General features: G+C 43.1%; 2 protein-coding genes across 2 annotated transcripts; one reads left to right on the forward strand and one right to left on the reverse strand.

The window, feature by feature from the left end:
• The first annotated feature begins 90 nt into the window (after positions 1 to 90).
• LOC128746506 (peptidase M20 domain-containing protein 2-like) lies at positions 91 to 2352 on the forward strand. Its single transcript, XM_053843598.1, has 7 exons — positions 91 to 817; positions 1186 to 1334; positions 1411 to 1553; positions 1612 to 1766; positions 1824 to 1959; positions 2024 to 2131; positions 2192 to 2352. Exons 1-7 carry the CDS (start codon positions 419 to 421, stop codon positions 2329 to 2331), a joined length of 1230 nt encoding a protein of 409 aa, XP_053699573.1. The 5' UTR covers positions 91 to 418; the 3' UTR covers positions 2332 to 2352.
• Positions 2353 to 2778: 426 nt separating this feature from the next.
• LOC128746671 (gamma-aminobutyric acid receptor subunit rho-1-like) lies at positions 2779 to 12721 on the reverse strand. Its single transcript, XM_053843878.1, has 10 exons — positions 12512 to 12721; positions 10301 to 10351; positions 9865 to 9971; positions 8548 to 8615; positions 8266 to 8489; positions 4966 to 5048; positions 4750 to 4890; positions 4538 to 4690; positions 4277 to 4473; positions 2779 to 4200 (listed from the first exon to the last, which is right to left on the reverse strand). The coding sequence occupies exons 1-10, from the start codon at positions 12613 to 12615 to the stop codon at positions 3916 to 3918; spliced, it is 1413 nt and encodes a 470-aa protein (XP_053699853.1). The 5' UTR covers positions 12616 to 12721; the 3' UTR covers positions 2779 to 3915.
• Between the last annotated feature and the right edge of the window lie 585 nt (positions 12722 to 13306).

Here is a 13306-nt window from a genome sequence, read left to right on the forward strand (position 1 = left end):
ACCACAGATCAAAGAAAGTCATTAAATAAAGACCAAACGAGAAACTTGGGTCGAGCCGTGCAAATCGCGTTTGATGGTGTTGGTCACCTGCTGGCTGTGCAGTGAACCGGGGAAACTGCGCTGTCGCTGCTTAAGTGGGGGATTGGGTTGCCAGGTGCCGCGGCGTCTCTGTGAATGTGGTCTTGCTGTCACAGAACGGGCGCGCACGATTTGTCGTTGCATTCAGTTCATTTGAGTCGTTTTCACAATTGTTCGCCATGAGGTGTTATTTAAGGGGCAGAACCACTATGTAGAGTGTTTACTTTCTCTGTCGCATGAAGAAGCATCAGCGAGTGTCACACCGTAAACGGTCCGGGTCGGTATACGATATACATTATGTTTAACAGCTGGGGCGTTGTTGCCGGAAGAAGGAAGCAAAATGAGCGAGAGCGTTCTGTCGGAGCTCAAGAGCAGAGTAGCTTCATATATAGATGAAGCCCGAGAGAAGCTGCAGCGGCTCAGTGACGACATTTGGAAGTGTCCAGAAGTGGCTTATGAAGAGGAGCAGTCCCATGACACGCTGGTAGCGTTCTTCAGCGGGGAGGAAGGATGGATGGTTGAGCCACACTTCAAACTCCCAACTGCTTTCCGAGCCACTTTTCGGACGAAAGCAGGTGGTCAGCGGAGGGGCGAGGTTCACGTGGGTTTCCTGTGCGAGTACGACGCTCTTCCTGGCATCGGGCACGCGTGTGGACACAACCTGATCGCTGAAGTTGGAGCCGCAGCCGCAGTGGGACTCAAGGCTGTACTGGTGGAGTCCGACCAACTTCCGGTGCAGGTACAGCAGCGGGTCATGAAATTGGTCTTTACGTTATTCGTTAAACTCGATTAGACAGTTTTGATCCTTTAAAATAGATTTTTCAGTCCCGGCAAAATAGTCATAATAACTTTATCTATTACTCTTAACTGCAATGAGGTCAATCGAACAGCAGGTGGCAGTAGCATTATTATGATCCCATAATGTTTTTTTAGAGCTTTTATAAACCTGAAAACTGATTCATTACTCAACTTAAAGTGAAACTAACTGGTATCCTACTCCTGCATTCACCTCTAATTTAGCCCATGACCGAACAACCCTGAATTTGTTTGAAGTAAAATAATAAATAAAATAAATATATAAAAAAAAATCATTGAACTAATTTCCAGCTAACGGTTCTGGGGACCCCAGCTGAGGAGGATGGTGGGGGTAAAATCGACCTGATGAAGGAGGGTGTGTTCGATGACATGGATGTAGTTTTCATGGCTCACCCCCTGCACGCCGATGCGCCATATCTCCCCCTGGTGGCTGAGCGCGAGTAAGTTGATGTATTGCTCATTCATTCTACACCAGCATTTATAGAGCAGAGGGTGAGTTGTGAAGTTGTTCTCCAGTGTGAGCATCAGGTATCACGGGAAGGAGTCTCATGCATCTGGTTACCCGTGGAATGGCATCAACGCCCTGGATGCAGCAGTCCTCTGCTACAACAACTTGTCAGTGCTCAGACAACAGATGAAGCCAGACTGGAGACTTCATGGTGATCTGTGACCACAGCTGCCCCCTGAGAGGAGCTCACTGACCTGTGTGTCCTGCAGGGATCATCAAACATGGAGGAGTGAAGCCCAACATCATTCCTGCCTATACAGAGCTGGAGTTCTACCTGAGGACGCCCTCACGCTCTGAGCTCTCCACGCTCAAGACAAAAGCTGAGGCGTGTTTTCAGGCGGCAGCTATGGCAACCGGATGTGAGGTAAGAAAAAAAGGAGACTTAGCTGCATGTGCAGCCTTGACCTCACCGTGTTCCCAGGTGGAGGTGCAGTTTGCAAAAAATACTTTTGATAACATTCTGCGGAACACAACGTTGGAGACGCTGTATGAGATGAACGGCAAGAGTTTGGGCATCGATTTCACTACAGATGAAGAAGTTCTGACTCACGCCTCAGGTGGGACAGAGCTGAAGATTGTCGCACACCTACATGTATGACAACCACTCACTCTCGCCACCAGGGTCCTCCGACTTCGGCAACGTCACGTTTGTGGTGCCCGGGATTCACCCGTACTTCTCCATCGGGTCGGACGCCCTGGTCCACACGGAAGAATACACACCTGCTGCAGGTAAATGAATTGTTTCAGCACCTGTGTCGCGAATAAAATGAGTTCTAACCATCACACCAGGCGACGTCAAAGCTCAGTTCTACACCCTGCGGGCCGCCAAAGCTCTGGCCATGACTGCGCTGGATGTGCTGATGTGTCCAGAGCTGCTCCAGAAAGTGAAGCAAGAATTCACCGAGGCAAAAATGAATGAGGAAAAATAAATAAATATTCAGTTTAGATATTCAGACGGCTTCATATGAACCTGGTGTGCATCTTTTTTTTTTTTTTTACATTTTTAACTAAAAAATTTAAGTTAAATTATTTTTAAGCTCAAGCTCGACACTGAACTATCAGATTTCATTAATCTGTTTTGGTTCATGTGTGACTTGGCTTTGTTAGAAATTTGGTTAAGCCCGAGCAGATGTTACATCAGAGTTACATAAAGCAGAGGATGGACGCCTCTCATCATCCGTTTTCTTTCACTTCGCCGCCAGATTTACTGGTGACATCTGACACTCTACTGCCAACGTTTGAACATAACAGCCAAGTCAGACTTCTCAGAATTCAGTTGTCAAAACTCAATTCACTTTAAAACAGGAGAAATATTGTGCCGTCACACAAATGAGGGATTATTTAAAAAAAACAAACACTCAAATCAATGCTTTTAATTCACTTTTTTTATTTGAAAGTGCCGTCAGTACCTGAGATTACAATCCGCCTCCATCACTGCAGCGTTTGAGAAACACTCGATTAATTAATGAAGGGATTAATGTTGGGATGGACCACACAGTCCTCTTTTATCAATTTCCCCAAACACCTGACAGCTGTTGTTAGCGGGATGAGATCACGCACAACACACAAGGTAACAATGATGGCTTCCTCTGGGATTTCTGGGTGTTTATTCTTGCACTGTCACCAGAAAAAGAATGTGCAAGTGTCGGCTTGTGGTCGCTAAGTAAGTACCCCCCACCCCCACAAGTGGTGAAGGCCGGTACTTTGAAATCCTAATCTGTGGTGTAGTACCAGAGAAACGCTTTGGTTTGTAAGTACAGAACACGAGGGGGCGCTCGTATTTGTCGGCCACTGGAACGCAAATGGAATGCACACAAGTTGTCTGGTACAGATGGAACGCAACCTACCAGATCGTCTCAGGAGACACTTGTGGGGCTTAACTCAAACATGACCAAATGCAGCCCTTTCCCCAGATTTATGAGGTCCACTTGTCCCCCTGGACAGGTCTATCACAGGCTAGTGAGCACGTCTTTGGGCTGTGGGAGGAAACTGGAGTGCCGGGAGAAAACCCACGCAGGACACGGGTAGAACATGCAAACTCCACAGAGAAGGTCCTGAGCTGGATTTGAACCCTGAACCTTCTTGCTGAGGGCAGTGCTAAGCATTGCGCCACTGTGCCACCCGTGGTGTATTAAACTTTCTCTTTATTTTCTCCTTTTATATTTTATTAGGAAAATTTAAGATAAGACTCTTCTTCTGTTCTTCTGTTTTTTGGCTTGAGGGCCTCATCCAACATTCTCTAACCATGCAACCATATGGAGGAAACATCATCATGAAATGCCGGGATCAATTTTCTAGTTCATCCCAGGAAGATCAACAGAGTTCAAACCAGGTCAACATCGAGGTCCGGAAGGTTTTGCTGTGAGGGATGCAGGGATCAACATAACAGTGAACTGCCAGCTTCATGTTTTCTCCATCAAGCCAAGGCAGTTCCTGCGTGCACAGCAGTCATGTGACCAGATGGCTCCACTGGGAAAGGCCAGCTGTGTTAAGATTGTTCCTCTCAGTCTCTGTTAGGAGTAGATGGACCAGTAGATGATGTTGAAGAGGATGTACGATCCCGGAAAGACAACCCGTGAGTACTTGTCGATGACGTGCGTGTCGATCCAGACGCTGCTGTAGGCGCTGGAGCCTACGTAGCCGGTGACCGGGTCGCTCTCCATGCCCAGGTCCAGCGTGCGGTCGCGTTTGATTCCATTGATCTCTGGCAAGCCGTAGTTCCCGGTGGTGTTGGCGTCCACCTCGCTGTAGCTCGTGGACATCATCCCCGGATGAGCTATACCACACGTGCATGGAAGCTGCAGCAGACAGTGTGAAACAGCATGTTTTAAGGAGCCTCTTAAATATAGGAGACATGAGATGACTGACTCTCACCGTCTCTCGCAGCTTTCTTTCCTTACGTTCTCGCAAAGTAGACAGGTAGTTGACGGCAGCGTACTCGATCACCGACAGGAAGACGAAAACGAAACTGACCCAGAGGTAGATGTCCACAGCTTTGATGTACGACACCCTGGGCATGGAGGCATTGACTCCTGTGATGATGGTGGACATGGTCAGCACGGTGGTTATTCCTGAGAGAAAAAGCAAGATCAGAAAAGCATCCTGGACCTAAAAGCGATGAAGAGACTCTCTCACCCAAAGGGACTCGGGCAGGGACGGCCCTGCGGTCGATCCAGAAGGACACCCAGGAAAGCATGACCATCAGCGTGGCGGGGAAGTAGGTCTGCAGCAGGAAGAAGAAGATGTGGCGGCGCAGCGTGAAGTTGATGTAGAGACGGTTGTACCAGCCTGGAGAGGAGAGGGATCAGACGCTGACAGTGACCTCCAGCAGGTTTTCCCAGTTGTACCTGTGCTGCTGTAGAAGGCCAGTTTGGTGGTGGTGTGGAACTCCTGGATCAGGAACTGCGACAGAGAAATCCTCTCATCTGTGTTCAGTGAGCGGTTGCCTTCCTTCCAGTACAACATCAGGTCGTCATCCGTGTAGGCGTCTGTAGGAGGGGCAGATCATTCGGTTTGCGCCGGAACAACAGGTGTATGTTTGGTGAGTGCGACTGTCCACTTACAGCTTTCTATCTCCAGCGAGCACGTCTGTGTGTCCAGGGGGAAGCGGCTGAGGTCCATGCTACACATGGCAGTCACTGTCACCCTGCAGCGTGTGACCACACACAAATGATGACGTTCCTTTCATGTTAAGTGTCAATAAAATACCGCCCATAAGTTCCATAGCCAAATGGAAGATGCCTGGACCAGACACAAGGAGGTGCTGTGCTATAATATGAACACATAATAACAAAGCTATAATCCCAGATTATCTGTCACTAATGTGGCATTTCATTGGGGGACCTGAATTACAAGGTGGTTCAATGGAGGGTGTTGGAAACATATTTAAAAGGTTGAAAACAGACACGAAAGAAGTACAGAAATCAGAATTTTTGAACTTTTTGCTCATTAATACCAAAGACAATACCACATTCCTTATGTCCAGAATGTCCCACATATACTTAGGACCTCACATTTTCATTCATAACCAGATTTTTATCATTAAAGTGACGCCCTTGATATTACGTTTTAAAGAAAATTGTTTTTACTTATAAAAGAAAGATCATTATTTATAACCGCCCTGCATTTATATATATATATATATATATATATATATATATATATATATATATATATATATATATATATATATATAAATCAATGATGAAATGAAATAGCTGGATGACATGAGATATATAGTATAAGGTGGGATCAGTAGTTGATTTTTGCTTAATCCATGACAGAGATGCTCCTCATGATCCCATCGAACCAGAGTATCCATACAGAGTGTTCTGGTCAGGCAGGGGTCTTGACAGAGATTTGTTTCCTCAGCAGAGGAAGCTGATAAATTAAAATACATAATCCAGCTCACAGGCTCACATGCAGAGCAGCCGGTGTCGACGCACAACCTTCTCCCTGCATCACACACTGGTTCTGTCAGCATCTACCAAAACAGTGGCGGCCATGTCACTCATGTCAGCAGATGATGACATCACACTTTGTTTGTGTCAGCCCACCCACAAACTGCTGCAGAAGCCCACACAACCGGCGGCAAAGATCCAGATGTTGGGCTTGTCAAGTGGATTTACAAATCTCCTCCCGTGGCACTGCGCCCCTGATACTCTCCAAAATGAGAGGGTCATGTGTGCAGCATAAGCGCTGGTAATTGGCACAGCATTATGTCCTTAAATAGACATCTTGTGCTGTGGCAGCTGGGGCCAACGCCTCAATCCATCCACCTATCTATCTATCTATCTATCTATCTATTGTATCTATGTATTCTGTCTGTCTGTCTGTCTGTCTGTCTGTCTGTCTGTCTGTCTGTCCGTCCGTCCGTCCGTCCGTCCGTCCGTCCGTCCGTCCGTCCGTCCGTCCGTCCGTCCGTCCGTCCGTCCGTCCGTCCGTCCGTCCGTCTATCTATCTATCTATCTATCTATCTAGCTATCTATCTGTCTGTCTCTCTATCTATCTATCTATCTATCTATCTATCTAGCTATCTGTCTGTCTGTCTGTCTCTCTATCTATCCACCCATCTTTCTATTATCTATCCATCCGTCTGTCTGTTTACATATCTATCTATCTACCTACATATCTGTCTATCTATCTATCTATCTATCTATCTATCTATCTATCTATCTATCTATCTATCTATCTATCTATCTATCTATCTATCTATCTATCACCTGGTTCTGCTGCTGGTTGGACATTTCTATGACAAATATCTTTGCGATGATCACATGGTTTCATGTCATTTCACAAGGTTCTGGTTTGTTTATGTGTGAGTAGATTAAATATATATCAGAAATGAATCAGTCCACCACTTGAATGGGTCCATTTCTTCTGGGAAAGGTGGGAACCGAGATCAAAAAGGTGAAGAACCCCTGTATTAGAGCGTATTCTGCTGTCTCCTCTGAGCTGCCATGTCTCAGCACTGGTTTGGTGACACGGTGCTCACCACATAGTCACGAGTGCCACATGACTGGGCCAGCGACAGATGTGCAGCCCTCCTTCTAATCAGCTTAATATGCTCCGATATCGAACAATGTCCCATTTCTACAGGGCAATAATGGGGCAGTGTCAAACCAGATAAAAACAGCAGCTGGATTACTTTTCATTATCCTTCTAAATGTAGTACAGATGTGTGCGTGTTTTGTTTTGTTTTTGTAGAAAAACTGTGTCAGATGGATTGAAACAATATGTTTATGGTTATTAACGGCGGGCACAAGTCAGAATAAGTGACTGCTCCGTGTGTTACTTTGTAGTGACTTCAGCAACTCAGTGCTACCTCTCCCTTCTCCTCATCCCTCCTGGCCGTATCTAGGACAGGGTCATGGCGTCAGCTTTGCTGCCAAAACCAGTCTGGTGACTGACTCAGTTGTCCATCTGTCCTGACAAGACACTCGCCGCCTCTTTGCAAGGAACGATTTCGACAACCAATGAACGGTGACAAATGTTATCAAGACGTAAGTGACATAAACATAACACACATATTCACTTTCTATTCTGCTGGTCAGAAGTTCATCAGCGCTGGCTATGATGCAGCGATGAGTGTGTGAATGGTGTTATGTTTACTTTGCCGAGACATAAATGCAGCAGTACATAAAAATGAAAATACATCAGTAAGTTAAATGATAAATATAGAAACTCATTAATAAATGCATAATAATACAAAATAAATGAAATGCAGAAAACAATACAGAAAATGTAAAAATAAATGCATATAATAGAGGATATTTCTGAAGAAATATACAACAAATGAAAAATGTGTATTCATGTTTGCTTCTTTTTTGTATTTATTTATGTATTCTTTTATCTTTAATCATTTATTTACATCCCTCATAAAACAACGCCACCTGAACACCTCTACTGATTTGTAACTTTTACTCGTGGCCTTTCATTTTAATGTATTTCTCCCAAATGACCCGGGACACTTGCCCCGAGCAGCCCGGGTGGTGAGACCTAGGTCTCTCCCTGACAGTTGCCTGTGTGAGTGTCACTCTCTAATTCATCCAGGAATTTCAATGGTCTTTTCTTTGGCATATCTCCGACATAAATATGAGCAATGACATGATATCTGTGTGAGAAAGTGGGATTTACCTATAAATATGTGGCAATGAATGGTTTACTTTATTATATGTCGATTTATTTGCTTTTTGTTTATTTTTCAATTTGATTTAACTTTATTTTATATCACTTTTATGTGCATTTTGTCAAATTGAAGTGGAGGAAAAATGAAATGGAACTTAAAATTTTTATTTATTTTTATTTTTTATTTGCATATAAAAAACAAACGGAACTGGTTTGGTGCTGAAATGGTGACCCACCTGAGGCTGTAGAGGACTTTTCCATCCGGGAACACTCGCAGCATCACGTTGTCAGTCGTAGTGTCGTGAGTGAAGGACCTCTTAGAGTGCACGAAGAACATGTCCGGCACCCAGATCTTCTTGACCAGCCGGCCGTCAAAAGTCATGCTCTGGTTGTTGTTACTCCTGAAGGAGAGACGCTCATCTTTCCAGTAGTGTCTCAGGTAAAGGGTCATTGTGAAGTCCTGCAACGAAGGCCAAAGTAAGACTGCAGTATTTCACTGAACAGACTTTCAAACCTACCATGTCGACTTCTGAAATAGCATCCAGGCTCTCCACTTGAACATCCACTCCCACGGGGACAGCAGGTCCTGGACAAACACTGCCGTGAGTCACTTACTGAAGCAAGAAAGTGTTTATTCGCGGCAGCTGAGACCTTCCTGGAATGGACTGGGATTTATTGTCTCACCGAGCGGAACACAAAGGTGTCAGATTAAGACGAGGATCATGGCAAAGTAAACTAGAAATCACTTGATAATTATTCACTGCATGCAGCTGTAGGGCTCAGACATAATCCTAATCTGTTATATCATCTCTTCATGGGCGCTGCCGCGACCCTTAAACTCACTGGATCTACAGATTGTTTCTACTGGACAGACTGCAGGATCCAATGATTTGTCTAGACTTTTCATTACACACCAAATTCTTCCTGGACAGGGAACATAATCTGCGGCCGCAGCGGGATGAGGGGCCACATATGCATGGGTGGACTTACAGGGCCTCATCGATCATCGGAGGTTAGGTGCTCACAAAATATAACAGGGATGCAGAATACCTTTAAAAATATTCAAGCTTCTTTCCACCGATCCTTTAAAAGATAGAAATGTATAGTAAAGTATTCCTATTTCCATGATGAAGTGAATGCGCCATGGTAGTTCCTTCCATATGGGACAACTTCAACTCAGCTTTATTTTCATGTTTGATCGTGATATACACGGACGACGGTTTTAAACATAAACACCCAAGTCAACAATGACATCTCTATGAATTTGTGTTTGGAAGATGTAATTCAATAATCCTCTGACATATAATTATATATGTATTCTTATTTAAACTTCATTTTACTTTTTTATTTAATTGAAATAAAATTCCAACTTTTAGTTTTATTTAAAATATTTATATAATTACTTTATATTATTTTCTATTTTCTTAAATGTATTTTTTGATGTAGATTTATTTGTTTTTTGTTTCTTTCTTAATTTAATTGTATTCACTTTTATTTTACTTTTTTAAATTTTATTTAAATAAAATTCCAAACTTTAATCTGTATTAAAAATAACATTCATTTTTAAAATTTATTTTCTCATGTATATTCAATTGTTTTTGGTTTCTTCAACTACATTTTTCTCCATTTTATTTTACCTTTTATTTTATTTTATTCTAATATAATTCCAAACTTTACTTTGTATTACAATTACAATTATTTAAAAAATATATATTATATTTTATTGTTATGTTTTATATTCTGAAAATATATTCTTTATTTTAGAAGGGTGTTCGTATCATGGCTTCTTGAGTCCATCCAGCAAAAGTAGCTAGCAACAACAGTGCATCAAGCACCTCCAAATCCCGGCCGCATCGTGAAGTCGTGGTCTTCTATTCTCAGAAGCTGCTCCGACTTCGTGCCCCAGGATTTCGTGATGTCCGGACTCCGTTTGTACACGGCACTGAAAGAAAAACACATAGAAATGTGAAAATGTGATGCTCACATCCACAATGAGAAATCTCAGTCCTCTAAAACTTGACAGAACGTTTGTATTTAACGCATTGAAGAAGCACCAAACAATATAAACTTCCTAATTCCGGATAAGACACCACAAGAATGGATTATATAGGGCTTAGTAAAACACACCGCAGCCTCCTACTCTCTGGCTACTACAAACAATAGTGTGATTAAATGCCCACCATGTGCCTCTGTTTTAATCTCCACTATAAGATTTGCATGTTCTGGCTTTTCATTTTCATTTTTACGGGATGAAAAGCCGACACGCCATACCTGCTGGTCTGATGCTTGGCTCCAACCACGAGAGGCGTTTCTCTTTTTACCCTGTAAGAAAACAGATCAGCACTGACATCAATAGAAAGCGACTGTTGAGGACAAGTCAAAAACATGTCGTATATTTATGATTTAAAAACTGATGCAGCTCTTTTCCATATTTAGAAGAAATATCAAGGGTGCATGTTCAAGAGCTTATTCCTCCAGTTTTCCCGCACAGCGCACGACACTGGCCCATCTGCTTTGGGTGAGAAATGATTAAGTGTATAATTCCTAGTGGTGAAACAGCCGATGAGCGGTCGGGTCAGGATGTACTCCGTTGCAAAAGCAAGTTGACTCAAGGACAGGGGGTGAGAGAAACTCTGCTGTGGGGGACTTTATGAGCACTAGGTTTCAATAGTGATGGGCTCATGAGGCTTCATAAAACACTCATTTTCAGAGCTCAGTTTGGGGCGCTGTTGGTTTAAAAATGACGTGAGGTTTCACTTAAATGGTTGGTCAAATCCAAATACTGTGAGCAGATAGCACCATCTAGTAGGCTCTGAAAGTGAGGACACTGTTTCATGAAGCCCCATCAGCCCGTCACTTGTTATGAACCCAGCAAACTGGATCCATCTCTATATTGAAGTATATAGCATTCACATTTATTGTTGTTACTTTCATATTCCCTTTTTTATCTTTTATAAATCACATTTCTTTATTTACAAGTCCAACACAAGATAATTTCAATTCCTTATGAGGCTTCATGAAACAGCGTCCTTATCTTCAGATCCCACTAAATGGCACTCCCTGCTCTAAAATCTTTGGATTGAAGCAACCATTTCAATAGAACCACACATCATTTTTAAACTAACAGCGCCACCTACTGATCTCAGAAAGTGAGGACACTGTTTCGTGAAGCCTTGTCAGCCCATCAAAACTGTTTCCCATCTCCGTCAGCGTCTCAGCTGACTAGACATTTGGCTGCAGTTCCGCGATTTAAATGGGGCTCCAGTAAATGCATTTGATGCTCCATTTGACATTTCAACTACTGTTTAAATATAGTACAATGATACTCTCCTAGACTCGACCTTCCTTCTGCTCCACTGACCCTTTATAGATCAACAATAATAGCAATAAATTAGAAAGCACATGAACACAGATCAGATTAGAGGTTACGTCATTGCGGGGCAGTGTCCTGGCCAGACCCACTTATCTTTCTGACAACAATATAAGCACAACATCGTGACACTCAAACGCTCGATTTTGTCAGACACGTTAATCATTCTATAGCGACCATGCAGACGGTAATCTGGTCGAGTCTGGGAGTCGGAAAATCCCACCCTAAACCAAGCCATCTGGGCAGTGACCACATCGAAATGCAGAGGAAAACCTAGACCGGAAAAACAAAGCCGGATGTTTCTCAAATATTGAGCCATGCTTCAGCTTTAATGCCGCGCACTAGTCGTAGCCAAATAAATCAACTACAAAACTGGCGTGACCGGCACCAAGTCAGGTTGGACTCTGGACCACGATAGTCACGAAGCAAAACAAAAAAGAGGTTTAAAAAAATCGACATAAATGATCTAAATTTGTGGGGGAGCTTATTCATACTGCAGGATGGAACAACAAGGCGGGTGCTGAAATCTTCACTAACCTGAACACGGTGTTTATGAATCTGAGGCAACTAGCCTGAGGCAAAGTTTTATTCTCCACAGTTACTTGAAGCCAAATTTGTTTCTTAAAATTTAAAAGGAAAGATCATGTTCATGTAATGCGTCTTCCGCTACTGCAGGGGGCGACACACAATAAACAAATTTTTTTATGTTTTTGCGTTTAGGACAGTGTCTTTTTTTGTTTGTAAGATAAAATGTTCTCAGTATTATGACCGATATGAGGTGATGTGGCTATGTTTGACAGCAACTATTTATTTAAATTTAGAATAGCAACGAATGCGTAGCAACAACGTTGCTAGGCCCACCAGCTTATTAATATATATTTTTAAAAAAAATCAAAGTAATATATTGATTTAAGTTAAGTATTTTCCACAGCAAATCACCTTTTTACTCAGAGCATGAGTACACGGTAAAGAAAAGTGCTCACCTTGTCAAAGAAACAACCGTAAGCGACCGATTGGTTTGCCTAATGGGAGGACCAGCTCATGATGGTGAGTCCCTAATTTTCCTGCGTGAACTCTAAATGTTTTTCCGACATCGTTTCGAATGGTCTGACCTGGTGAGTCGGAGCGGCTGCAGGGTCCGTCCCGTCCGGAGCTTCTCCCCCAACACACCGAGCGTCCACACACCCAGGATGAGGAGCGCAGCGGCCGGCCGCATGCCGCCTCTCTTCAAGGCTCTCCACACCTCCGAGGGTCGCAAGTTTCAGGGCAGAAAACAGCTGCCACAGTGCGCCGCTCTCCGGGACACCATGTCAGTAGCGCGCAGAAGCTGAAACCACAATGAGAGCAAAGCTTTTTTGTTGGAGATTTAATCCCGAGAAAGAGGCGGAACCGGCTCCTCCTGCTTGATCCACGCGCGCGGACGTTTAACGCATTTATTTTGGTTTTATTCATCGGATAAATAAATAAAAATACGCTGTAATTAGAAAAAAGAAAGAAAAAAAAATATATATATATAAGTCAATTGCAATAGATTTACACAACAGGTGACTTTATGAGGAGGAAGTGAGGGCACATCTGAAGAGGATGAAGTGTGGGCCACCATTCTCACTTCAAAAGCAAGAGGGCCACAAAATCCTTACTACAAATGGCGCTTGACAACTCAGTAATACCATTAGAACCCCAATATAGCATTAGAATGCATCACATTGATGGGTTTCCCGTTACTGACTATCCATAATCACATTATCAACTACTACAAATATTTTTAAAAAACATGATATTGATTTAAAGTTTTTAATCTTAAACCCATCAGTGGTGAGTAGTCTAGAAAAGCCCTTTATAATACTAATATGCAGTGCGGTTATGTAATAATCTGTTAATCCACTGAGGGTCCTAGTGCATGGAGT

The sequence above is a fragment of the Synchiropus splendidus genome, chromosome 15 (genome assembly GCF_027744825.2).
Source record: "Synchiropus splendidus isolate RoL2022-P1 chromosome 15, RoL_Sspl_1.0, whole genome shotgun sequence".
NCBI lineage: Eukaryota > Metazoa > Chordata > Actinopteri > Syngnathiformes > Callionymidae > Synchiropus > Synchiropus splendidus.

Coding starts and splice junctions, on each gene's coding strand:
- LOC128746506 (XM_053843598.1), top strand. CDS start 419: ATGAGCGAGAGCGTTCTGTCGGAGCTCAAGAGCAGAGTAGCTTCATAT. Junction 1,767..1,823: donor CTATGGCAACCGGATGTGAG/GTAAGAAAAAAA, acceptor CCGTGTTCCCAG/GTGGAGGTGCAGTTTGCAAA. Junction 2,132..2,191: donor AGAATACACACCTGCTGCAG/GTAAATGAATTG, acceptor CCATCACACCAG/GCGACGTCAAAGCTCAGTTC.
- LOC128746671 (XM_053843878.1), bottom strand. CDS start 12,615: ATGCGGCCGGCCGCTGCGCTCCTCATCCTGGGTGTGTGGACGCTCGGT. Junction 8,490..8,547: donor CTATTTCAGAAGTCGACATG/GTAGGTTTGAAA, acceptor CCTTCGTTGCAG/GACTTCACAATGACCCTTTA. Junction 5,049..8,265: donor AAAGTCCTCTACAGCCTCAG/GTGGGTCACCAT, acceptor CACACGCTGCAG/GGTGACAGTGACTGCCATGT.